The sequence below is a fragment of the Penicillium coprophilum genome (genome assembly GCF_028826855.1).
Source record: "Penicillium coprophilum strain IBT 35676 chromosome Unknown utg000006l_segment0_segment0, whole genome shotgun sequence".
Lineage (NCBI taxonomy): Eukaryota > Fungi > Ascomycota > Eurotiomycetes > Eurotiales > Aspergillaceae > Penicillium > Penicillium coprophilum.
This window is the reverse complement of record NW_026622725.1, coordinates 702,715-727,611: the sequence shown is the minus strand read 5'-3', so window position 1 is coordinate 727,611 and position 24,897 is coordinate 702,715. Positions and strand designations below refer to the sequence as shown.

The 24,897-nt window shown below is 47.5% G+C and overlaps 12 protein-coding genes across 12 annotated transcripts; 8 read left to right on the top strand and 4 right to left on the bottom strand.

The window, feature by feature from the left end:
• Window positions 1-824: 824 nt before the first annotated feature.
• Window positions 825-2,756, top strand: N7500_009282 (DUF3176 domain-containing protein; the record flags this gene model as incomplete). Its single annotated transcript, XM_056680423.1, has 1 exon — window positions 825-2,756. The coding sequence occupies one exon, from the start codon at window positions 825-827 to the stop codon at window positions 2,754-2,756; it is 1,932 nt and encodes a 643-aa protein (XP_056527805.1).
• Window positions 2,757-3,364: 608 nt separating this feature from the next.
• N7500_009281 (uncharacterized protein) lies at window positions 3,365-4,492 on the bottom strand (the record flags this gene model as incomplete). Its single annotated transcript, XM_056680422.1, has 1 exon — window positions 3,365-4,492. One exon carries the CDS (start codon window positions 4,490-4,492, stop codon window positions 3,365-3,367), a length of 1,128 nt encoding a protein of 375 aa, XP_056527804.1.
• Window positions 4,493-4,865: 373 nt separating this feature from the next.
• On the top strand, window positions 4,866-5,393 carry N7500_009280 (uncharacterized protein; the record flags this gene model as incomplete). Its single annotated transcript, XM_056680421.1, has 2 exons — window positions 4,866-4,985; window positions 5,031-5,393. The coding sequence occupies 2 exons, from the start codon at window positions 4,866-4,868 to the stop codon at window positions 5,391-5,393; spliced, it is 483 nt and encodes a 160-aa protein (XP_056527803.1).
• A 1,031-nt stretch (window positions 5,394-6,424) lies between these two features.
• N7500_009279 (uncharacterized protein) lies at window positions 6,425-7,243 on the top strand (the record flags this gene model as incomplete). The annotated part of the gene is made up of 2 exons (XM_056680420.1): window positions 6,425-6,522; window positions 6,562-7,243. 2 exons carry the CDS (start codon window positions 6,425-6,427, stop codon window positions 7,241-7,243), a joined length of 780 nt encoding a protein of 259 aa, XP_056527802.1.
• A 130-nt stretch (window positions 7,244-7,373) lies between these two features.
• N7500_009278 (ankyrin repeat domain-containing protein) lies at window positions 7,374-8,376 on the bottom strand (the record flags this gene model as incomplete). The annotated part of the gene is made up of 2 exons (XM_056680419.1): window positions 7,374-7,863; window positions 7,919-8,376. The coding sequence occupies 2 exons, from the start codon at window positions 8,374-8,376 to the stop codon at window positions 7,374-7,376; spliced, it is 948 nt and encodes a 315-aa protein (XP_056527801.1).
• A 2,711-nt stretch (window positions 8,377-11,087) lies between these two features.
• N7500_009277 (uncharacterized protein) lies at window positions 11,088-11,387 on the top strand (the record flags this gene model as incomplete). The annotated part of the gene is made up of 1 exon (XM_056680418.1): window positions 11,088-11,387. The coding sequence occupies one exon, from the start codon at window positions 11,088-11,090 to the stop codon at window positions 11,385-11,387; it is 300 nt and encodes a 99-aa protein (XP_056527800.1).
• A 340-nt stretch (window positions 11,388-11,727) lies between these two features.
• Window positions 11,728-13,891, top strand: N7500_009276 (uncharacterized protein; the record flags this gene model as incomplete). Its single annotated transcript, XM_056680417.1, has 7 exons — window positions 11,728-12,205; window positions 12,277-12,389; window positions 12,461-12,684; window positions 12,749-13,026; window positions 13,108-13,283; window positions 13,399-13,693; window positions 13,761-13,891. 7 exons carry the CDS (start codon window positions 11,728-11,730, stop codon window positions 13,889-13,891), a joined length of 1,695 nt encoding a protein of 564 aa, XP_056527799.1.
• Window positions 13,892-14,132: 241 nt separating this feature from the next.
• N7500_009275 (tetratricopeptide repeat protein) lies at window positions 14,133-16,179 on the bottom strand (the record flags this gene model as incomplete). The annotated part of the gene is made up of 2 exons (XM_056680416.1): window positions 14,133-15,932; window positions 16,012-16,179. The coding sequence occupies 2 exons, from the start codon at window positions 16,177-16,179 to the stop codon at window positions 14,133-14,135; spliced, it is 1,968 nt and encodes a 655-aa protein (XP_056527798.1).
• Window positions 16,180-16,554: 375 nt separating this feature from the next.
• Window positions 16,555-18,271, bottom strand: N7500_009274 (Aldehyde/histidinol dehydrogenase; the record flags this gene model as incomplete). Its single annotated transcript, XM_056680415.1, has 5 exons — window positions 16,555-16,577; window positions 16,628-16,748; window positions 16,799-17,641; window positions 17,702-18,156; window positions 18,214-18,271. The coding sequence occupies 5 exons, from the start codon at window positions 18,269-18,271 to the stop codon at window positions 16,555-16,557; spliced, it is 1,500 nt and encodes a 499-aa protein (XP_056527797.1).
• Window positions 18,272-18,910: 639 nt separating this feature from the next.
• On the top strand, window positions 18,911-19,303 carry N7500_009273 (YjgF/Yer057p/UK114 family; the record flags this gene model as incomplete). Its single annotated transcript, XM_056680414.1, has 1 exon — window positions 18,911-19,303. One exon carries the CDS (start codon window positions 18,911-18,913, stop codon window positions 19,301-19,303), a length of 393 nt encoding a protein of 130 aa, XP_056527796.1.
• Window positions 19,304-20,829: 1,526 nt separating this feature from the next.
• N7500_009272 (uncharacterized protein) lies at window positions 20,830-21,069 on the top strand (the record flags this gene model as incomplete). Its single annotated transcript, XM_056680413.1, has 1 exon — window positions 20,830-21,069. The coding sequence occupies one exon, from the start codon at window positions 20,830-20,832 to the stop codon at window positions 21,067-21,069; it is 240 nt and encodes a 79-aa protein (XP_056527795.1).
• Window positions 21,070-21,591: 522 nt separating this feature from the next.
• N7500_009271 (GMC family oxidoreductase) lies at window positions 21,592-24,100 on the top strand (the record flags this gene model as incomplete). The annotated part of the gene is made up of 10 exons (XM_056680412.1): window positions 21,592-21,734; window positions 21,789-21,942; window positions 22,000-22,253; window positions 22,315-22,358; window positions 22,417-23,032; window positions 23,088-23,148; window positions 23,200-23,485; window positions 23,544-23,669; window positions 23,721-23,905; window positions 23,969-24,100. 10 exons carry the CDS (start codon window positions 21,592-21,594, stop codon window positions 24,098-24,100), a joined length of 2,001 nt encoding a protein of 666 aa, XP_056527794.1.
• Window positions 24,101-24,897: the final 797 nt, after the last annotated feature.

Here is a 24,897-nt window from a genome sequence, read left to right as displayed (position 1 = left end):
TAGATCAAGTGCGCGCGATTTGGGTGGTTTGTACAAAGAGTTAGCACCCGCTACCCACAGAAGATATGACGATGCAGTATTCGAGTGGAAACTATAAGCAAATTCGATTAGCTTGATAAGCGTTTACTAAAATTTCTAAGATGGAAGCTTTCCCGTAATAAGGAGAGTGAGTCGGTTATCTCTAAAGAGTCGCCAGACCTTACCCCACAGGTTTGAAAGTTATTTGCCGAGAGCTATATTGCAACACGGAAACATCTTCCCTTAAGAAAGACGGTATGTCATACATGTCGCACACCGGTGACTTAGTAGTGGGTGCCCACTAGTTAGCAAATTTATATTCAATAATAAGTTTGATTCTCCTAGGTGGCTTCTTTCTCCCCCCCCACCCGAGTCTGCGGCAGCCTGGTATTAAATTCGTGATGCAAGCATCTAGCGAGGCTAGTAGCTTGTGCAGTATTTTCGCCGTTGGCCCGCATCGCTTAGGTATTGCTTCGAAGGCAAGTGGGCACCAAGGCATTTGCGAATAACAAAAATAGATCTACGCCATCAGGGGCTGGGCAATGCAATATCACATAGGGCAAACGAAATGGAGATTGCGGGGAAAAAATAGCAATTACGACGGATTGACTAGCGTATAAATGATAGGCTGAAATTGTCAGCACCGCCGAGTAGGTTGTAAAAATAACCACTATTTATTAAGGCTCAACCGCCCATAGCCACAATGACAAACCTCCTTTTCCTCTCCCCTTCCCCGCCATCACCTAAGAGGGTCTACTCAACACCTATATAGTAGAGACTACTCCGGTGGACCAACTGATATCACAATGGCAACTCATCCACCATATTCCGCTTTACACGACAGCCAGAGCGAATCTGATCTCGTGGTCGATATGTTTGAAAACCAAGCCAGTCCTCGTATGTCTGTTCATAGGCATGCCAGCGAGACTGAAATGCGCACCTCAGAAATAGACGGTATGACTGTGCATACACAGGACCCGCAAACGGACACTGAAACAAAGCGACCTGGGTTCGATTGGAGCGGGTCCTGGGTATGGGAAATCGGATCTGTTACCCTAGCCGTCGTGGGCCTTGTTCTTTTGGTTGCCTTTCTTGTCAAAATAAACAACACCTCATACGAGACCTGGCAATATACCGCGTCCCCCAATACTGTCGTGTCAATCATCGTCACCATTACCAAAGCCGCAGTGTTAGTCTCGGTGTCCTCATGTCTCGGCCAGCTGAAATGGAACCTATTTCAAAATCCAGCTCCACTATATCATATGCAGGTTATTGATCAGGCAAGCCGGGGACCCTGGGGATCCTTAGAGGTTTTACTGAGGGGAATATCTGGGTCGAACACAGGAAGCCTGACTTATGTTGGGGCATCTCTAACGGTTCTGGCTCTTGCAGTAGATCCATTTGCACAGCAAATTTTAACGTTCCCTTCGCGAACCGTTGCTACACTAAATGCCACTACATTTGCCCAAACCTCACAGCAATGGGACTCCACGACGGATTCGGATGCAAGTGACGTATTCCTTGAGCTCCCGCCGACGCTTTTGACTGCAATAATAAGTGGACTCTTACAGACAGATAGTCCTCTCGAGCCTCGATGCGATGCAACCTCTTGCGAATTCCCGGAGTTTGTTGCACTGGCGATGTGTAGCAAATGCGAGGATGTCACATCTCGAACAAATCAAAAGTGTCAGGTGCCAGAATATTCAGCATTTTGGGATCTTGCCCACCCGGCCTTTAGGGAAACCCCTACGAATTGTAGCTACCAATCTCCGAATAGCTTCTCTTTCGATTTTGATAGATTTTACTCGGCTTCTTACGGCTTCGGCAATGTCACGTACGACAATATCACCTTTCAGATGTACCATTGGAGTTCCCTTCCTAGGAAACGCGACCCAATTTTCGACATTCAGACCCCAATTGTCTCCCTTATTGAGATAGACTATACCAACCCAGTTTTCTACACTCTATCCAACGCGACAGCTCCTCCAACAAAACCATTGGTAACAGAATGTGCTGTGTACTTTTGCGAACGACGATACTCAGCGAGCTCATACCTGCCTGGAACCCAAGACCTGCCTGGCATCCAAAACAGCCGTCCAATGCATGTTGTTGATACACAGCAGCTTATTGCTACAGATATTCCCGAGGAAAGTCGCTATTCTTACTCACCATATCCCATTCACTTTGCACCCCCAAACGGGTCAGCAACCCTATCCAAAATCCCGTCCTATAGCATCGATCATCGGACGTTCAACAGTTTCGAACCTACAATAATGAGAATTTTCAATAGCACAACTTTTGCCGGTGAGGAAGTATCAACATCAGATATGTTGAATTTGGCAACCTTTCTGCGCAAAGGTAACCTTAGTCAACTACTCGATTCAATGTCCACCAGCGTCACTAATGCCCTACGCGCTAATGGCCAGGGTAAGCAAATTCTGGGGAAGGCATTCCGAGTCGAGACTTTCATTCATGTCCGATGGCCGTGGATCATTCTTCCGGTCACTGTTACTCTGGGATCCATCGCGTTGCTTCTGGGAACTGCAATAGGAAGCAAACACCGCAAGGCCATGCTGTGGAAGTGTATGGTGCTTCCGTTATTATCAAGCCATCTCTATACTACACCGGAGAATGAGATCGCATCTATGCGCAGCGTGGATGGAATGACTGATAAATGGAAGAAGATGCGCGCCGTAATGGTACAGGATGAAGGGCCACTTACATTCAGGGAAAAGTAACAATGTCCCTGCATGCGGTATATAAATGAAGATAGAATGCACGAGTTATTGAATGAAGTTGTAGACAATACATTAAGCCCTCGTGAAATACGCAATGTATAAAAAGATAGGTATATAGATCCAGCCGGTAGTACCAGTCCCAGATAGCTAACGGCGAGCCTTGTGTATCTCGTGATGCGAAGCCGTGAGATCTGATCTAGAAGATGGGAAGAGGTTCAAATACATGGTGCTAAACCCAAATGTTAAGACTAACCGGATACAGTAATTCACGATGTATAGTAGTACAGCAGTCGGATGTCTAGTATGATTATATACATCTAAATATAAGGGCAAATTACCAGGTCAACACAGCGCCAAACCAAGGTGAGTGCATCTATGTCACCCCCAGCCAAAAAGGGAGAAGACACCCTCAGAAGGTTTTCAGTCTTGCACATAAGCCCGCGATTATTGTGTGGCGTGGCAGTTAAATCCGCAGGCATCGAGAGTTATATGACAAAAGTTTGATAGATACGTGGTTCCGCAGTTGGCGACACCGTCATTTGCCCTCATGTACTCAACACTGGGAATATTGTCAGCGTGCATCCGCATAGATCGATAAGTATAATAACCTACGCAGCCTTGATTTGTCGTCCAGTCATGCCGAAACCATAGTTATCATTATCGCATGTAAACATGGCCGCACAACCGGCTTGACCGCTCGATGCAACCATGAAGGAGCCACTCCATGTGTAAGAGGTGTATGATGAATATATCGTGTCGTCTACATACTTCCCATACGCTTTGTCGCAGGAATCTTGCACTTTGTTGCATAGACCTGAACCATCGTGGTTACTGCTGATCTGGGTTGGTGATGCAGCTTGCAGTGTCACGGGTGTGCCCGCACCCTTCGTGGTGAATACACCCTCTGGGGCAAAGTCGTCAACGATCCGCGATGGATAAGCGAGGATCTCGCCATTTGCTGACGTGGTTGTGAATGGTATAGCCGTGGGCTTAGGTCCAACCTGGTTGAAATCGAAGTTTGAAATTAGGGGAATATCGCCAAATGTTGTCGATGCCGTTGACGATGCGGCGGTCAATTGTGTTGTCGATGCCGTTGTCGATGCCAATATGGAGGTCGGGACTAGAGGCATCGAGCTTCTCCCAATGGTGGATTTTACGCTTAGTGAGGGCAAAGCAGACGATGGAGGTGTGGACAAGGCTGGGCCGACGTGGAACGTCACAGCTGTCAATGGCAAGAGAGAAAATGAAGGCGTGGATGAGGCTGGGCCAACGTGGAACGTCACAGCTGTCAAGGGTAGAGCTGTGCCCGTGAGCTTTAGGTAAGTGGCGGTGCTCGCGTCTGTGACAGCGAGATTACACCCGGTGGTTGTGTAAATCTCAGTTGAGGTGGTGCAGGTTGAGGTCTTTGTACGCGATGTAGTGATGGGGGTACAAGTGACAAACTCAGTAGAGTAGATCGAGGTAGATGCGGACGTGCACGAAGATGAGCTGCTACTGCTACTAGCCTGATCACTGCCCTCAATAGCTTCTTCATCAGTCGAGGGCATGCTCGCACTCGAAGAACATGCAATCAGACATGGAATAGTAATAGCACCAGGGAAGCCAGGGATATTGAAGAATGTTCCTGGGCTCGGAATTCCCCATATTCCAACTCCGCCAATAACAGGGATGATTGTTTGGTGGCCATTTTCGGTCGTCGTCAAGAGAGTGTTGCTCGCTGAGAGAAATTGAGTCATGCTGCTAGTATGCAAACCAGGCGGGGGAGTAGTATAGACCATCAACGGAACGATGGCGGAGCTTGATGTTGATGTCATGGAAGTTGTCATAGAAGTTGAACTGACTATCCCCGAGAGCGATGATTGGGATGCCGCACCAGCGGTTGTTTTTGATATGCTAGAGCTAGGCAACTGAGAAGTCTGCGAGGTGCCCAAAAATGCAGATATAGCGGAACCAGGTCTGGGTAGGGTAGATAGGGTTGAGGTCGCTGAAGCACGCCAAGTTATTGAAGTACTCGCGAGCGTCGAAGAACTTGATCTCGAATTGGCATTACTAGAACCATATAACTTAGAATATTGGGAAGATTGAGAAAGGTCTGCATCTGCTGAGGATATGCCAGAACCGGGTTTGGGAAAGGCAGACGAGCTTGAGGTTATCGAGGCATTTGAGGCCACTGAAGTACTCGAGACCGTTGAAGAACTTGACCTCACACTGGCATTGCTAGAACCATACGTCCGAAAAGACCGAGAAGAATGAGAAGAACTTGCATCTGTCAAGGATGTGCCAGAGCCAGGTCTGGGCAAGGTAGATGAGCTTGAGGTTACCGAAGCGTTTGAGATCGTCGAAGAAGCTGGTGTCACATTGGACATTCTGGAAGGCACAGCAGTTCCTTTGCCTGACTGTGGCGAAGACTTGCGGGAGCCATGTTCGGGCATGGTAGACGCTCTTGAGCTGATCGAAGAGCTTGAGGTCCTTGAAGAACTTGATTCCACGTCAACATTGCTGGAAGACAAAGTGGATTTAGAAAATCCAGATGGAATGGCCGAGAGAATCGTAGAAGAATATGCGGATGATAATAGCCGCGAATCAGATTCCCTGAATGCTGATGTCTTGGTCCTGTGCCTAATATGCGTAGATTGAGAGTGCTCGGTAGTCCAGGAATGGTGACTCTTTGAAGTGGACAAACTGGTCAAAGGTTTACTAGAAACGCTGGACGTACTAGGAAAACACAAAACCTGCTGTGCTAGGAGTAGTAACAATGAAATATGAATCAGCACCATCTCTGCGGCCACGGATGTTGAGGTGCATGAGGTGGGAGAGGAGCTCAAGTCCTCTTTTTCTAGTCCTACCGATACGTCCCCAGGGGAGAAGTCTTATTGGGCTAAAAATAAAACAAGAGTGCGCCCCAAGATAGGGATCAAACTAATCACCATTGCAGATGTCGTGGATCATAATTTTCTCGCAAAATATACCCGATTCCGATTTTCATCGGCTTTTCTTCGCCTGGAGTTTCTACTTCTGGTGGCATCGGGAGCCATTCTTCATCAGCTAGCCGGTATTCCGAGCTGGTCAATTATTCCACAAGTCCAGGATAAGACAGTGGATGCAAAGTTTCAACAAAGTGGAAATGACGGAGATTAAAGACGGAAACACCTCCACCCCATACCGGGATAGGTTGGAACTATCAAGAATAGTGTCAACATAGGTACGGAGTAGAGTGCTGACGGATCTGCGAAAACGCTGAGAAGCTTCACGTGTGATTCTTGGGAGCTTAATGGCTCCACCTTATGGGGCTCGAAATATTTCGTTCAATTAACAAATGGCTCTATATGGAGTACCTGCGGTGTATTGCCTATGAGAGACCTACTGCCTAATTCGGATATCCCAATCACTTCCCCCAAATTCCTCATCAGGCTAGAACAGGGCACTTTGACATACCTAACCTTGGAAAAAAGTTGCATTCTCGCTATTTGGATGCCAGGAAGAACTCATATTTGGCCCCTATTTTTAACAAATGTGTCCATACTAATGAAGCCACTATTTAAACCAGCCAGATGGCAAACTGAATTGCCGAGAATAGAAATTTCTTTTTTTTTTTTTTCCTTTACTGGAGATTGCCTGCAACTCCCCTAATCACTACGACTATACCATCCCCGAGAAACTTCCTCAAAATGGGATCCAACCAAGGCAACAAAAGGCTCATAGCTTTGATCCTGTTCCTCTTCTCCTACCTGACAATCTGCTTGTCTGTGCCGACAAATTTCTTTGCGTAAGTCTATATCATTATTCTATGTTATATCGAGACTAGGACTGACAGAGGAAGTACCTTACCCAATCAAACTCCCAAGCGTCTACCATCAGTTCGGTCTCTGACGGCGCACCATGATGGTCTCGCAAAGCGTGTGAATCAAGCATATGAGCCATTTCTCGCTGATCTAAGCATCGCCACAACAGTTACCCAGGATGAGGAAAGGTTCCTCGCGTTCGGGGCAGACTCAGTCATCCTAGGTAGTGATGGCTTCACGGGTTGCATTGGGGTGGTGATTGCGTCCAGCCAGGGTGCCATTATTGGACATTACACCGACACTGAGCAGGGAATGAACCGAGCTAGGCAACATCTGGCCAGCCTAATCACGGAAAATCAACAGGCCTTGGTGGAAGCTCAGGCGTGGATCTTTGCACACGTCAGTCTGCAAGATCCTGACACATTTATCTCCGAGCCCAACAATCAAGTCTTGGAAAGCATCGTCCAAACCAACCTTGGAATCACGCCTGGTCGGATAAAGTACATTGATCCGATGGATATTATAGATCCGGAAGACGACCTGCATTTTGAACTTTGGGAGAAGGGCGAGCTTAACTTATTGGCTGGGGGGATCCTCGTGAAGCATCAAGGAGGAAATCCGAATAACGAAATTGTCTTCGTCAACCTAGATTGGCAGAAGGCTGCTGCCGAGGCTTCCATTGCAAATGGCATGCATTTATTGTAAATCTGAGTATATTACTGGGGTCGGATTGGATGAATCACAGTTTAGGACATGATATATACTCGAGCGGTTATCTTGTTTCAAATAAATTATGATGCAAACCCAGCGGATTGGGAATGAAATCACTTCTCAGTTACTCTTTCAAGTGTTTCAGAATGGCAATTACCTCCTGGTGCTCGCGTTTACGCGCCCGATCTTCAGCAGTGCAGCTCAGTGTGTCCGCTACATTGGCATCTGCACCGCGCTCCAGTAAAAACCGCAAACAGCACAGAGAATTCGTCTCGGCGGCGACATGAAGTGCTGTTGCCAGTCCATTTGACTGGCGATCCACGAACATCTCCATGTCATACTCGAACTCTCGTTGGTTGATTGGGAAGGCTTTTTCATCCAGTAGCCATTGCAAAATCTCTATACGCGTTTTGCTCCGCCCTTTAACAGCCCCGTGCAGAGCATTGCTTCGTGCAAAGTCTGCACCATAGCCGTCTAAAAGTTTGAGGGTGGACAATGAGGCATAGCAAGCAGCATGGCTCAGTACATCCTTTGTCTTGTCTTTACTTCGGGCGTTGGGATTTGCCCCATGCTCGAGACACCAGCGTACCCGGTTTTCGCTGATGACAACTTGGCTGCAAGCTTTGTTAATACGTTTTCATTTCAAACAAATAACTCCAGATAACCAACCGTAAGATTGTACAGAAATTATTTTGAATGGGCTGATTGATATCCCATCCATGTGCGAGAAATAACTCTAAAACATCGAAGGAATCCGTCATCATGGCTCTCTGTACGGCCCGGGAGGTAATGGGGCAATCCCGCTGCTCTAGAAGGTATTCAACAACGTCGATCTGATTCTTCTGCGAGGCTTCGACCAGGATCCGGTTGTGGATATACCAGTTGGTGTGGATCCGTTTCGTGTTCTCCTTAGGCCGGTTCAACTCATTGAAAATGTCGAACTGCTCCAATATAGACGGCTTGAACCAAAGATGATCCTTGCTTGTCGCTGGCGCACCTTCGTCGGTGCTCTCAGTGTCCCATTTTCTTAACAATTCCTTTAGCTCCGTGAGGTGGCCTTCACTGGCGGAGGCTAGCATCTTGGTAAAGAGCTCCTCACGAGGGTTCCCATTAGTATGGGTAGCCATAATTTGGTTGAAGGTATTGCAAAGGGAAAATCAAAAGTCAAGATTACGGAGTACACAGGCAATACTTATTCACTAGTGGACCCAATTGGCAGAGTCTTCTTACCCTTTTAGAATAATGTCCCTTAGCCATAGCTACGGCAGTCTTTAGCAGCCAGTTCGTCAGTAGACCTTTGACCTATCGGCACATTTTGACCGCTTACCCTACCGCCGGATTTGAATAACTCACCGCTACCTTTAATTACCCTCCTTTATATTCGAGGTCATATTGAAAGGTCAATTAGAAGACCACTGAAAAGACCACCGAAGAGCCATATAGATATTATAAGGTCTTATAAGTGGCCGTCTACTCCATTCTCTTATACGATTCAAGTAATCAATCAAACTTAATTCGGAAATCGAAGAAAATGTCAATTCGAGGTAGTCTACTTGTGAGATTTAAGATATTTATATATTAAGAACTTGATTATCGAAAATTGAACTACATAAATGTTGAAGTGAGATAAATTTACAGAGTATCAAATACGTAAATGCGTGATGGTACTGCTGGCAAAGAGTATACTGGCGTACTGGTGGCTGGAGACTGCCCTAAGCCCATACATATCTATTGATGACATGTACTTTGTACAATGAGAGCAATTATCAAGTAAAGCCTGCTTCTGTCATGCAGCAAATCAATTGAGGGACGTTTAAATGTTCGTTTAAATCAAGTGATCAACTTATCGTTGCAAGTCCCCTATATCTATATATATCATTATCCTCATTCTAGAGTTAAGGCCTTTTTTTTTTCTCTTGGAGGCATGTTTCTTATGTTGCTATCATATTTTTGCAATTGAACAAAATTCAGCCCGACAATTGAACCACTACTCTCGAGGAGCGACCTATTGAGAGCTGGACCTAGCCTCTAAGATGTACCCAGGTGGGTTCAATTGACAAGCGACCTGATTGGTCGATTGACTGAGGAAGCCTCACTAAAACCCGTGAAGGAATTTCGTATCAGTGGAACCATGAAATGTTCACCTTTCTAGTAAGAGGAAAGTTCGTTATGGCTATGATGGATTAGATAAGGCAGAAGAATTTCATCTATCAGGTTTCCTTTCCAAGGGCATCACTGCTAGAATAGAATGATCAAGTGCAATTTCTCTAGATAAATCACATAAGTATGACATTCTGGATGCAGAGCACGGGTAAATCTACTCAGTAGGGAAGACTCTATTATGGCGGTCAGCAGTTTTTCGAGTTGTATCCTGCATATTCAGGTCATTTGATAATGTGATACTGGAATATAAGCGCTGTAATGTATCGTGCATATATAACGGGATCCTACATCTCGACAATTGGTCCCCCGAGTGTACTCGGCCGCTACCCAGCCCCGCACCCCGAGGACATATATAAAGGCAGGATTTGAGAAAATCTCCAAGACATAACGTCTCTCCTCTGTAAAGTTTGAGGTCAATACCTATCACCTCAAAATGCGTCTTTCAAGTATCATCCTCTCCCTGGTCTTGGCTCTGAGCTCTGCTGCTGCATGTACGCCAGGAAGATACACATACTGTATGTCTGGCCTGCTTTGAATTTCCCTTTCGAAACGTTAGGCAAAAGCTAACACTCGAAGTCTCCCCTATGATTGTGCAGGCGATCCTTCCGGTATCTGGCAAAGTATGATTCCATCCTCAGGCGCTTGTAAGATGGATCTAAATGGTGGTCCATATTGCACCTACACGTCCTGCTAGAAGCGAGGGATGGATTTGCTGATGTCTGGCCGTGCGAGCATATGTATGGTCTTCACGTGGGAACCAGTCTTTCCACCCGCGTCAATCTCTGACTTGTTTTATAGGGCTGAGGATAAGATGGATATCAAAAACTTGGTGGTAATGCCATCTGGTAAAGGTTTCCTTTATCAGCACCGCTCTTCGAGATAGGGATGGGCTATCTTCCTCTCGGCACGCATATAGCTTCGCTGTATCTGAGAGCACACCCCAATCACATTTCTGAAAGATTTCCCTCTCGTACTTCCTGTTTATTTTTTGATTTAGGTTTTGAGCATAGTCACGCTGAGAAGAACCACTGTGAGCTCCTCTTCTTTTTCTTTTAGAAATCTTAATTGAAGAGTCTTGTGCAATCCACGAATGTAAATGAATCTATATTTATCGGTGGATGTCAAAGTTATACCTACGTATTACCGAAAAGCCACGTGGGCCGCCGGGCCGGCCCGCGGGGCTGCAACTGGGAGCTTTCCAAGTGCTAAGCATTCCAAGGCTTACTTTCTTACGATCTAGGTAGTACATACATAGTCCACCACAGTCATCCCAGTGGTGATCTTCAACCTGTACAGTGTCATCAGGAATTTATCGCCTCCTGGACACACTTCGGCGAAGTTTTACAACGCACTTACAAGCATTTCTGGCAATCCCCAACTTATAATTGGCCCAAATCCATAATGATCGTCCTCCTTGTGAGCGAGAGCAAGCTAAACAACAGTCTGTTTAGTTTATTTAATACTCATATGTTAGTTTCCATGCTCTAACTCCTTCCGTCTCCGAGGCTTTAGCTCGGGTATGTGCCATATATCCGAAATAATACCTAAAAAGACGAACATCAAATGTTGCAGAGTATGCGTATAACTGCTCCCTTTGATATTCAAGAGTGAAGAGCCTACACCCTCGATACATCCTCTTGAAATCATGATCCCCAATACGACGATAAGAATCAACATGGAAGGTAAAAGGAAGTCTGGCTTCCAACCATCTATCAAGTGGTTGTATCAATGCGACAGATTATGCAGTTTCATCTTCAGTCGCGATGTGCCGGCTCAAATTCCCGAGTATGAGTGGGCTGCTCATAAAGTTCTCTTTAAGACATTCAAGGCCCTTATTGTTTTCTCTGGCGTACAGTCCAATATTCTCCGCTTCCAGCTCGGTGACCTTGGTTTAACCCAAGGATCGCTTTTCCTGCGTGAATTTGTGCAAGTTCCTGCAATTTTCAACATCGGTCTGGAATTCGTCGACGTATGAAGTCTACGTTGCGTCATATTTGAGCTTATAACGAGACAGCCACTGTTTTATATACCTCCATCGTGGGCAAGATAACTAAGCAACCTAGCTGAGTATAAAAGAACCGACTTTCCTTGCTTAGGAAACTGCAACCTTGTCTAGATTTAGCATCTGCCCAATTACTGGAGTCTCAAATGCCCTTTTCATGGATGAGATATGATTCTTAAGCTTAAGTTGACCCCTCACGGCAACATTACCGAAATGAGGGGATAGCAATCCAGAGTTGATATTTCGGTTAAGTTACATCCCTCAACATAACCGGCACTCCTTCAGTACTATCTTCTGAATTACTATCACCACCATGACTATCGAGGCAATATTTCAAGAACAAATTCAAGAGCTCAACCTACCCTCATGGCGCAACCGCGTCCTCGAAAAGCGGGCCGCCCAGTCAGCCCTGATCCCCTTAGCTTGGCACCTCCCAACATCCCTCCTATCAAACCCACCAGCATCAAGCATAGAAAACATCCATGCAAGCGATATTCTCTCCGCCAACGAGCTAGCATGGACCGGGAAAACAGATATTCGCGACCTCGTCGAGCTAGTCAAATCCCGGCGCGTATCGAGCGAGGAGCTGACAACGGCGTTTTGTAAACGTGCTGCTATTGCACAGCAGGTTACGAAGTGCTTGACGGAGATTTTCTTTGACAAAGCTCTTAGGCGTGCCAAGGAGCTTGATGATCATTTACTGCGTACTGGTGAGGTTGTTGGGCCTTTGCATGGGGTTCCCGTCTCTGTGAAGGATAGGTTTGATGTTGAGGGGGTTGATACAACTGTTGGTGCGGTTTTGCTCTCTTCCACTCTGCCTCGCTGTTAACTTCGAGTTTGGGTGTCGCTAATGTATGTATAGGTTGGGTGGGCCTGACCAACAAACCAGCCAAATCTAATAGTTCAATCGCGAGCTTACTAGAGTCAATGGGTGCAGTGTTGTATGTCAAGACTAATGTCCCACAATCTCTAATGGTGAGCTCTCCCTTTCTTTTGTCTTTGAAATGCGTTGGCGGAAGTCAACTCACCACACCACACTCGATTAGATGTCCGACTCGTACAATCATGTATTCGGCCAATCTGTAAACGCTTTCAACCATGCCCTAATATCAGGCGGTAGCTCCGGTGGTGAAGGCGCCCTTGTCGGGTCTAGGGGCAGTGTCCTGGGAATCGGTACTGACATCGGTGGCTCGATCCGAGTGCCTTCTAATCTACAAGGTCTGTACTCTATATGTCCAACGACGGGACGAGTGCCCTGGGACTGCTCTTAGTAAGTCATTTACTTGTGTTCTCGGGATACTGCACGTATGGCCAATAATGATTTATTTTGATAGCTTACACCAGCGCTATCTCATACCACCCGTTGCCGGTCCAATGGCCACATCTCTCGCTACGACTGAATACTTCATGGAGAGTTTCCTTGCGTCCAGTCCGTGGGACTTAGATCCAAGTGTGACTCCCATCCCATGGCGAAAAGATCTCGCGACCCCATCGGTGGGTCGCAAGTTAAAACTGGGCGTTGTATTTGATGACGGTGTTGTCAAGCCGCAACCGCCTGTTACAAGGGCTATGCATGAGACGGTGGATGCATTGAGAGCCGCTGGCCATGAAGGTATACACTCATTTTTTCTTTTTAAGAAGACCGCCTTTTCCTTAGGTTAAAATGTGTCTGCGTCATACTAATATGCCGAAGTGATTGAATGGGACACCTCCCTCCACATCGCCATCACCAATCTATGGACAAAAGGAATCCTCGCCGATGGTGGTCAGCACTGCCGTTCGCTTTGCAGCATAGTCGACGAGCCCTTGATTGAAGGCATGATTGTTGGCAAAGAGACCGATCGTCTTTCACACGAGGAGCGGGAGCAGGTGAGAATCAAGACCCAGAGCACATAACCCCACTCATAAAGATGACATCTTTGACACTTCAGCTATCTAATACCCAAATCCTAACCCATCTACAATTCTAACACCACTGAACTAGTTTGAAGCAACAAAGCTCACACTTCAAACCACGTTCCTGAAGCAATGGGCTTCATCGGGAATAGACGCCCTCCTAATGCCCGTCACCCCATGGGTCGGGTACAAGCCCAAGACGTGGGTGAAGAGCAAGCAGTGGGTGGGATACACGGCTATGTGGAATCTTCTGGATTACGCAGCCGTGACTGTTCCTGTTGCGAGAGTGGATCGGGGTCTTGACTCTGTTGGTAATGGTAGTAATGCTGAGTGGCAGGGACATTCTATCAGAGATGAGTCGGATGCTTTTAATTATTTGCAGTGTGAGTGGCTGTTTCTTAGTCTACTGTCTTTCTCAACCGTTGGTGCTGATTTTTCCCTTCTCATTAGACGATGTCAACCTTGTTCATGGGATGCCTATCTGCGTGCAGATTGTTGGGGGTCGATTTGGAGAGGAAAAGGCCGTGGCGGTTGGGAAGGTCGTTGACGAGTTGATGAACCTGACTCCCTTTCATTCATGATGATGAGAGTTATGTATGTGAGAGGGGAAAATTGAGACAGGAGCAAATGCATTCATAAGACATATATATGAGGAAGTGCTTTCTCCTCTGTGGCTTGAAGATCCCATCTAAGCAGCCATCAAATGATAAAAAGTAGATACAATGCAGCCAGGCACTGCCAGCCATGAGTCAGAAAAATCGAAAGATATATCCCATACCTGTTCATACATCAAGCAAAAAGGAATCAACTATGCACAACGATCTAGAATTCGAACTCCTTGCGGAAGATGTTCACGTCCATGCCGGCGACAACCTGGTCAGCCAAGTCACGACGGCCCATCTGGCTGAATACACGACGTAACGTGTCGTACAAATTCGTGCTTTGATTCTGGCTGATGTGCAGCATGCGCTCAAGGCGCTCATCGTCCAGGCCATCCGGATGCACTCCGTCCTTGATGATCTCGCGTGCACGCTCACGGCCCTCTTGTTCCACAACACGGTGCATGGAAAGCGCACCTAGAAGGTGCTGTGCGGCTTCGGGATAGCAGCCAATGTTAATGCAAGACACGCCGAGGTTGTAGCGGGCGCGCACGAAGTTGGGGTTGATGGTGAGGGCTTGCTCGTAGGCTTCGATGGCTTCTTCGGAGCGACCGGAATTGGCAAGGGTCGCACCAAGTCGGTTCCAGAGCAGGTGGAGCTGCTCTTGTTGATTGGTGCTGCCGGACTCGGTGGAGGCTAGGGCTGCGGAGAAACAGTCGACGGCCTTTTCGTATTCTTCAGCGCAGTAGAAGAGAACGCCCAGTCCGACTTGTACGTCGGGGTCCATCTGAGCTCCTGAGGGGGAAAGCTGAGCTGCTTGGATAAATAGTTCTGTAACGCGGTCGTGAAGAAGTTGACGGTCTGTGAAGCCAAGGTCTGAGTCACCGGATACTTCCTTCGGGTCAATGATCGTTGGGTACTTCTGGGATAGCCAACGCTCGAGTGTGCGGTAAGCAGTTGAGTCGTATCCCTCGTTTGTGTATGAGACAGCCAGGCCCATCAATGCATCGAGATTCCCAGGGTCGACCTTCAGGGCTTGTTCTAATGCACGGATAGCGGGCAACTCCTTCTCATTCTGCGCCTGCGCAGAGCCCAGCATCGTCCAAGCGTGAACATGTTGTGGATCCTTTTGAACTGCAGCCTCGAAAGCCAACGCTGCCAGTGACAGGTTACCGCCGTCACGCATAATCTTCATTCCCTCCTCGAAAGGATTGCCCACAGCCTGGTAAACATTATCCTCCTCGAACATATAATCGCCGAGCTGGGGGTCCCGGAAACGAGAGTTAAGGCTATCAAAGCCATCCCAGTCCCCGAGATCACCAACATGCACGTTATCAGTAACTTCAAAGTTATCTTCTTCGGCAAGTTTCCTGCTCGTTGCGGTCTCAGCCTGGACCCGTTGCCATACAGACTCAAACGCGTCATTGGAGGGCACTGACCTGTCCAAATCATTCAGTTCCGCCTCGATGGCTGCATTAGCCTCCTCATCCGTCCGGGCTTCATTGCCAACTGTCGCAGTCTCCATTTCAGCAAACTGCGCCTCCCAGTTCTCGTCGTCGAGCTCCACCATCCGCCCCTTCCCTTTATCCTGTGTCTGTCCTTCCATAGGCCCGTGTTGCATCCCCATCTGACCACCCATCATTGGCTGCATCATTCCCATACCACCCATGCCACCCATAAATCCGCCGCCCATGGCCATCGGTCGCTGGTACCCCGACATCATAGGTGAGGCGTTAACGGCAGCAGGGCTCGACGTCTGCGGCATGCCCATACGGTTTTGCTGTTGGAAGCGGGCGAACTCAGCAGGATTGAACCCAGATCCGTTATTCATCTGGCCGGGGAATGCGGCTTCCATGCGTGCTTGCTCGCCCGAGTCAAACTCCCCCGCCCATCCTGGCGAACCTGTGCGGGCCGGTTGCGTCTGGAAATTATCCAGCTCGCGGCGCATGTGTTCCATCGCGAAAGGCTGCGGCGAGGGCCCGTTTAGTTGTTGTCCTGGCTGTTGCATGAAATCGTCCATCATCTGATAAAAGTTTCCCGAGGCCGATGTCAGTTTCCGTTGCTATTTTTCTCTGCAGGGAGTTGTAGGCTGCGTTGCTCACCTGGTCCTGTCCGCCCATCATGTTGCGTGAGCGCATGCCTTCTTGCATGCCTGGCCCCCGGCCTACTAGCCGGTCGCGCTGTAGTGATTTATCATCCTGGACGTGCTTCGTGAATTGTGAGAGAGGGTTCCCCGCGGTTGAGCATTCTGCGCCACCGAGGAACGACATGGTGGGAATGTGAGTTGAATGTAAGTTAATGAGGTGAAATTTGAGTTAAGAAAAGAAAGTGCGAGATAAAGTCAAGGTAAAGGTAAATGTGCCTTTTCCCCCGGATATCTCTTGACGTGGGGGTTTCAAGGGCTTTCCGCCTCGGTCAGCCGAGGTTCCGCGACGGCAATTTGGAGAGTCACGAGATTCGCAGTATATCCGGTACCTCAGGCACATCATCTGTAAAGATTCACATGATTTACTAACAGTTGTGATGGTTGAATTGTTCATATTCTGGCCTATTTTCTGGCCTCATTTATTTGTTACTATCTATATGCGGTGTGGCGCTTCCTTTGCTAAAACGCCACATCGAGTCGGGTCAAACCCCGGATATATTCAAAGCCAAGTTCCCAAGTTAACTAAAAAAAATTAATATTCCAGTCGCGAAGATTGTGAGAAAGATACTGACCATGAACCGCCTTTACTTGAGTGTAAGCCGAAAGAGCATATTCACCCAATTCTCTCCCAATACCACTCTGCTTGTATCCACCGAATGGAATCGCAAAATGGGAATCTTGCGAGCTGTTAATCTGTTGAGGGTCAGCATGTGTCGTAGAAAGTCAGATATGTGAGTCCATACCCAAACCATGCCAGCTTGAATGGCAGAAGCGACCTTATGAGCACGGGTAATATTTTCCGTGAATACAGCGGCACCAAGGCCGTACTCAGTATCATTGGCCTTCTCAATTGCATCCTTCTGGTCCTTGAAAGACTGAATAACGACAAAGGGACCAAAGACTTCCTCCCGGACGGGAGTCATATCGCGATTGGTATCTTTGAAAATAATGGGCTTGACGAAATACCCCTTGGCATCTGGGGAAGGCTGATCATCCCCGAGGACTAGCTGTGCGCCTTCACGCTTAGCAGTCTCAAGATACCCCAGAATGCGACTCTTCTGTGCAGCAGACACTTGAGGCCCGTGGTTCACTTGGGGATCGAACTGGCTGCCGACAACGGAGTTCTCAATGGTGTACTGCTTGAATTGCTCCACGAAAGTCTCGTAAATGCTCTCTTGCACATAGATGCGCGAGGTGGATGTGCAAATTTGACCCATATTGCTCATGATGCCGACGTGTGACCACTTCACTGCTTGGTCGAGGTTGGCATCCTCGAAGACGAGCAATGGACTCTTGCCACCCGTCTCAAGAGTAATAGTCTTCAGGTTCGAAGCGGCTGCTTTCATAATGGCCTTTCCGGTGTTGGTACTGCCGGTAAACGCGATCTTATCAACGTTCAGGTGCGACGCCATAGCGGCACCAGCAGTGGCACCGGGACCATTGACAACGTTTACTACTCCGGCGGGGAATCCGGCCTCCTTGATCAAAGAAGCGAGGTAAAGGATCGAGAGTGGGGTTTGTTCAGCAGCTTTGATGACAACAGTATTTCCGCACGCAAGGGCAGGTCCGAGTTTCCATGCTGCCATCTACTTTGCATTAGCGTTGCTTGAACTGACTGGGGCTATAGTTGCTCCTTTGTCACCTACCATAACAGGATAGTTCCACGGAATAATCTGCCCACAGACTCCAATAGGCTCGTGTCTAGTATAGGCCAACTTGGCCTCGCTAGTTGGGATGGTCTGTCCGTGGATCTTGTCTGCCCAGCCGCCATAATAACGGAACACAGAGATGACCTCAGCAAGGTCCTCGCCCAATGCCTGCTCGTATGGCTTGCCGTTGTCCCAGGCGTCGATTGTGGCGAGAATGTGCTTGTCGCGGTCGCAGAGGTCTGCAAGGCGAGTCAATAAGAGGCCTCGGTCAAATCCAGCCATGGATTGCCATTCTTCTGAGTTGAAGGCATTTCTAGCAGCGGCTACGGCAAGATCAATGTCCTCTGGGCCGGCAGATGAGACGCTGGCGATTACGGATTCATCGAAAGGGTTGACGGTTGAGAGGGTGTCGCCGGAGATAGAGGGAACGAATTCATTGTTGATGAACAAGCCTTTTTTTTGGAACTATCAGTCATTGAAATCGAGCTTCTTGGGAACCTATTGCTCACCGGTAGGTTGTAAATAGGAGGTCTGGTTAGGAGCCGTTAATTGGATAGGTTGAGCCATTTTGAGATAATAGGTTGTAGTTTCTGGGACGTGCAAAACGCTAGACTTGTCAGCTTTATATTTGTAGCCTTCGTGAACACTTAGTAAATCAATTTCATTCTGTGACAAAGAGCGATCGGTATGTTCTGGGGAAAGCCAAGCAAAGTTTTAGTTTGGCCTATCTTTTTGCCTAATTGGGAAATGCGGAGCCCCATAGATGAGGGGACCCACGATTCTGAGATCCCCGAAGATCCCGACGATGGACGTTCTTTGACATTCCGAGGATCAACTTGGCCTAAATACTTACCTATTCAGGGCATTATTGTGCAGAGTGTGGGGAACGGTGCCCTCAACGGCAAGTAAGAAGACCATCTATCCACCCCAAGATCTGATTGAAGGCTGAAATCTTGGCTATTCTAGCAAACATCCACAATTGGTACAAGACTACATATGCATCTTTTGAATGAGTTTGAGGGGCATGGTCAGAATAGTTACCGTATGTGAGATGCCCCATTTTTTAGCACATTCTATGAGAGAGATGTCTTGATGGTCGTTTAAATAGGTTGGCTACGTCCACTTCCTTTTCTCGCCAACCTAAATCTCTATCTACTTTCTTCTTACTTACTGCATCCACACCCCGAATCCACCAATAAACCAAACATGCAATTCTTCAACTACGCTGGCACCGAGGCAAACTCGGAATCCTTCCACTACTCGCAAGCCGTCCGCATCGGAAACACTATCAAAACCTCTGGTCAAGGTGGCTGGGACGAGAATGGCAATGTCAACCCTGACGTCGAGCAACAAGTGGCTATCGCTTTTGAGAATGTCGAAAAGGCGCTGAAGAGCGTTGACTCGCGTATGTCTTGGGAAAATGTTTATGCAGTGCGCAGCTATCACCTCAACATGGATCAGACATTTGAGGTAGTCACTGGCAATTTCAAGAAGGTTCTTCCTGGCCACCGACCTATTTGGACTTGTGTGGAGATTGGAAAGCTTGGAATTGAGGGTATGGTGATTGAAATTGAGGTTGAGGCTCACTGCCCTTACTAGCCGGCTTCTTTTCTGGGGCTTTATCATGTGATGAATTCATGTATATAATTTGCGAATGACAACTTTTACCTTCTCCAAATATCAAGTTCAATTGTAATGGTTATTGTCGTGACCTCTGAGATAAGCGGCAAATCAATCCGAGATCGGAGTGGAGCCCCATATCCCAAAGTCTGAGTGGCACTTCCATTTTAGTGCTCAGCTCTTGCCGCTTTATGCTCACTGGGTATAATTGAGCACGTCCGTACCCTAAGTTGATAGGCCGGATGTTGTACATATGACCATAGTTCTGAAGGCTCGATTTCCTTGCTCTTGCAGCTCGAGTTCATCTTTAAACACTGGAAATGTCGATCGGCACACAAACAGACATCAATTCCGGTGAAAACATGCGTCTGGGCGTCGAGCGGTTTCACGCCGAAATAAATCCCCGAATAGCCAGTTCGTTCAAGATCGCATTGACGAGATCGAAGCCAAACATTTCTCGACCGAAAAAAGATATTTTGATTTCATGTATTCTTGCTAGCATGTTTTGGGAGAGAAGAGATCGGAAGCCTGGGGTGATGGCGCTCCCAGAGACGAGTACGTATCTGACAATGACGACCAAACCTTGCCGGGCTGGAAGAAGTCAGGGCCGTCAGATAGCAAACCATCTGAAATGGCTGATACCTCCGCATTTGTAGATATTTGCAGTCATACATTCAGGGAGCGCCCTCAGAATTCACCCCAGGTCCAAAAAAGAATAGATACACCCGTGCGCCGTAGTCTCCGATGACCCAAGTGGAAAGTGTAAAAATGGGTAGCAGACTTATCTTTATCTGCTGCTGGGGGTTCATTACGGCGCCTCTGAGTGATGGACCAGTGCTTTAGGCCCAGGATTGGGTTCAACTTCATTCAAATATAGAATGGAATATTTGACACCTCATTCAACGATCAACCTATCTTGTTCAAGAATATAACTGCTATATTGAGCACTAACCTAACATAGTATCGTACTACATGTCTGTATTTTTTTATGACGGCTAGCATAGAATCAATTCCACTTGTTTGTGGTCGATACAGCAACTTCCTCCTCTCTCTACTCCACAAACTTTTATACAACGACGTGTTTTCGGTTATATCATACTCCACGAGTGAGAGCATAGCCTACTGGTGATGTGTGAAAGTACGATGCGGTTTACTTTTTGATGTCAAAATTTCCCTCCAATCGGAATATGTATCAGCATTATATATCTGCCGCCTCTTCCGTAAATAAAATATTGTGAGCGCACTTAAACCTACCCCGCGAAATTGCTATTTAGAGCGCCGATAGTGCGGGGAGACAATCCACGGAGACTAATGCCCCCCAGCGCCACATTATAGGCTGAATCATGCATCCCGGACAATCTAACCTCACTGAATCAGAAAAATAGACCACTCTATAGTCTTTTATAAGTTATCTTCGGGGATTTTCCGGTAAAACTCTTTGCTTTCTCCTCTTCAGCGCATTCTACCAGTGAAATACACACATTAAACGAGAGGACGTCACCTAAATGCCTGATGCATCATTCTGCACGCTAGAGGTGCTCATATCAGATGGCCACACCTTGAAACCAGCGACTAGTACATTGAGCGCCATTCTAATCATTTTCGACTGGGCTCGTGCGACGAACTGCGAGGCTTTTGACCCCCGCGCGGTTTCCCCTCGTCTATACGCCGTCTGGGGTATGGAGGCATGGCAAAGACACTTGGCGGCATCTCACCTGCATAGAGCCTGGAAGATCTTGGTCTAGGCAATCAATTGAGCTGACGACAGCTATATGGCATGCGGGGAATGGCCCCGGAAGCGCCATAATAGAGATCTTGGTTTTAAGCGGATCGCAGTTTGTGATATGACGGGAATACCCACCTTGAGAAACAGGGCATCATGACTAGCAATTTCCATTTAATGCCATTAGTATTACATGCTTCTATCATTCTCTCCCTGCTTATATTATTCGTTCCATGGTGGAGAGTTGAATTGCATTCATTGGAATGCGTCAAGGACGAATGCACCTTTTGACAAGGATGAGCCTCGTGTGAGGTACACTTTGATCATTTGAACCCTGTCTCCGCACGCGGGGTCTATGTTATGGGCTATTGGCTGTATATGTGACTTTATTTGGAGAAGTTTTCTGGTTAGGTACCTGTATGGGCACAGAGACACAGGTATATAAGGCCCCTCTGGTAGGTTTCATCAGATGTTTGATCATTCCCTCGAACAATTTCATAAGAAACATTTCTAATTCATTGTCTTTTCAACACATTCAAAAGTCATGACTATCCCAGATGAGGTCGATATCATCATCTGCGGTGGCGGCAGTTCGGGATGTGTCCCCGCGGGCCGCCTCGCTAATCTTGATCGCAAACTGTCCGTGTTGTTGATTGAAGCCGGCGAGGACAACTTGAACAATCAATGGTAGGAATTGCTGTGACTACCAATCTCATTAAATGTGTTCTCATCTCAATCTAGGGTGTACCGTCCTGGAATTTACCCAAACAATATGAAACTTGATTCGAAGACGGCATCGTTTTATCACTCCAGACCATCTGAACATTTAGACGGTCGCCAGGCTATTGTACCTTGCGCCAATATCCTTGGAGGTGGTAGCTCCATCAACTTCATGGTGCGTGATTTTCGTTTAATCTTTTGATCCAGCGGCCCCAAGCTGAACGCATGGAAGATGTATACCAGAGCTTCCGCGTCCGACTACGACGACTTCCAGGCAAAAGGCTGGACAACCAAGGAACTTCTCCCATTGATGAGGAAACATGAAACATATCAACGTGCGAGCAATAATCCGGAATTGCATGGCTCTGACGGACCTATTAAGGTCTCGTTTGGAAATTACACGTACCCGATCAAAAATGACTTCCTTCGCGCCGTTGAGACGCAAGGAATTCCATTCACTGATGATTTGCAAGATTTGAAGACTGCGTATGAGACCCATGATCAATCTTCCACTGATTATTGCTAATTAAGAGTGATAATGTTGCAGCCACGGTGCTGAACATTGGCTGAAATGGATCAATCGTGACACAGGTAAGAACAGATTCCCAGTTTCTCATCAGTATTGTTGTCTCCTAACAGTCGGTATTAGGGCGACGAAGTGATGCGGCCCACGCCTACGTGCACAGCACCCGAGCCAAGCACAGCAATCTCCACCTTCAATGCAATACCAAAGTTGAGAAAGTGATTGTTGAAAATGGTCGTGCTGTGGGAGTTATGACAGTCCCAACTAAGCCTCTCAATGGCGGAGAACCAGTTCGCAGGATATTCAGGGCTCGGAAGCAAATCATTATCAGTTCGGGTACAATGAGCTCTCCACTTATCCTACAGCGGTCTGGCTTTGGTGACCCCGAAAAGCTGCGGCGCGCTGGTGTCAAGCCCCTGGTCAATCTACCAGGTGTGGGCCAGAACTTCCAGGACCACTACCTTACTTTCTCTGTTTACCGCGCCAAGCCCGATGTCGAGTCCTTTGATGACTTCATTCGCGGAGATCCCAAGGTTCAAAAGAAGGTGTTCGAAGAGTGGGATAAGAAGGGCACCGGTCCGTTGGCCACCAATGGTATTGATGCCGGGGTCAAGATTCGGCCTACCGAGGAAGAGCTCGGAGAGATGAAGAAGTGGCCAACCCCGGACTTTACAGAGGGATATGAGTCGTACTTCAGGAACAAGCCTGACAAGCCTGTCATGCACTACTCAATCATTTCTGGGTAAGCATTTTATCAGCCTCATTTCAAATGCCACTAGGCTAACCCACGCGCATAGCTGGTTTGGAGACCACATGCACATGCCCCCGGGCAAGTTCTTCACAATGTTCCATTTCCTGGTATGGTACAAATCCACTACATTATGGCAGCTAGTGCTGACAAGATATTAGGAATATCCCTTCTCACGTGGGCACACCCACATCCAGTCTGCTGATCCTTACGAAGTCCCGGACTTCGATGCCGGCTTCATGAATGACAAACGCGATATGGCGCCTTTGGTCTGGGGATATATCAAATCCCGTGAGACCGCCCGGCGGATGAGCGCATATGCTGGAGAGGTCACTGCCATGCATCCTCAATTTGCCTTCAACTCACCAGCACGGGCGCAAGATATGGATTTGGCAACTACCAAGGCATATGCCGGAGCGAACCATATTTCTGCTGGCATCCAACATGGTGCGTCCTCATTCTCCTCCAGTACAATAATCAGATCAAGCTAATTTAATGAATATAGGTTCTTGGACAACTCCATTGGAACCCGGAAAGCAACCTTCAGCTTCAACTCTCAACTCCAATAGACATGAGGCTCGTACTTCTTTGGAGTACAGCGATGATGATGTTAAACACATTGAGAAGTGGAGTAAGTATCAAGAATTGTGATTGGTGATCATGAGATCTAACGTCTCTGCAGTTTCCCGCCACGTTGAGACAACCTGGCACTGCCTTGGCACGTGTAGCATGGCTCCACGAGAGGGCAACTCCATTGCACCCCATGGAGGCGTTGTTGACGAGCGTCTCAATGTTCATGGCGTGAAGGGTCTCAAGGTTTGCGACTTGTCCATCTGCCCTGACAATGTGGGTTGCAACACTTTCAGCGTGAGTTTTCTTTATCTTGAATTATCTGGGAACCTGAAAAATACTAACTACTCTCATCGATAGACTGCTCTCCTGATCGGTGAAAAGTGTGCAATGTTGGTTGCGGAGGACCTTGGATACTCTGGAGCCGATCTTGATATGAAGGTCCCTACTTACCATGCTCCAGCAGAATTTTCTAATCTTTCTCGCCTTTGAGGGGTTTCTTTTTATGTGAAATGAAGAATATATTCTTGATAGTACGTTCTATTTGGCGAGAATGACCAATTCTCCCGACGTGAAACTCAATTGACATAGCTATGCAAATGAATGTAATTTCAAGAGGGACGGCAGGCTAAGAACATGGCATAACCACCACAGAAGTGGACATGAATACAAGAATTAGTAAACGGAATATACAGTGGGTATTACATAGTGGTTGCTCACGCTTCACCGTGAAAGGCGACTTCTTGGTACGTTGCAGGGCTCTACATGAATTACTGAACTACGTGAGATGGGATAATATGGGCAATCGCCTCAGTAGAGTCGTCCCAGGTGATCATCGTGCTGGTATCTACCCCGACTATCCCTCACAAAAGCGGCATAAAAGCCCCACCGGGAAAATAGGGGTACAGCCTTGAGATTATCTCCAGCTCTGTAATCGGCATGACACACATTGGCGAGTTAACCCCAATTGGGAAGGTTTTTGGGCAACTCCACCCAATTTACCGCCACATGGCACTGATAAGACAGCCGAACCATTCCCATGGGCTAGAAAACTCTACCCCGCAATCCTCTAGCCGTAAATATAGTAGTCTCAAGGTTAAATATGGCAATGATAACAGTCCTGGAGAAAATCATAGATACGTGACCCCTATCTGATGGCCGCCTCAGTGACCGGGGGCAATCAAGATAAATGGCCCAAATGATTTCCAATATTAGACTAGAACAAAGCTTCTTCCCTAGGTCCATACAGTGGGGAAACGGTATAAAGACCAATGCTACATACCCACGGA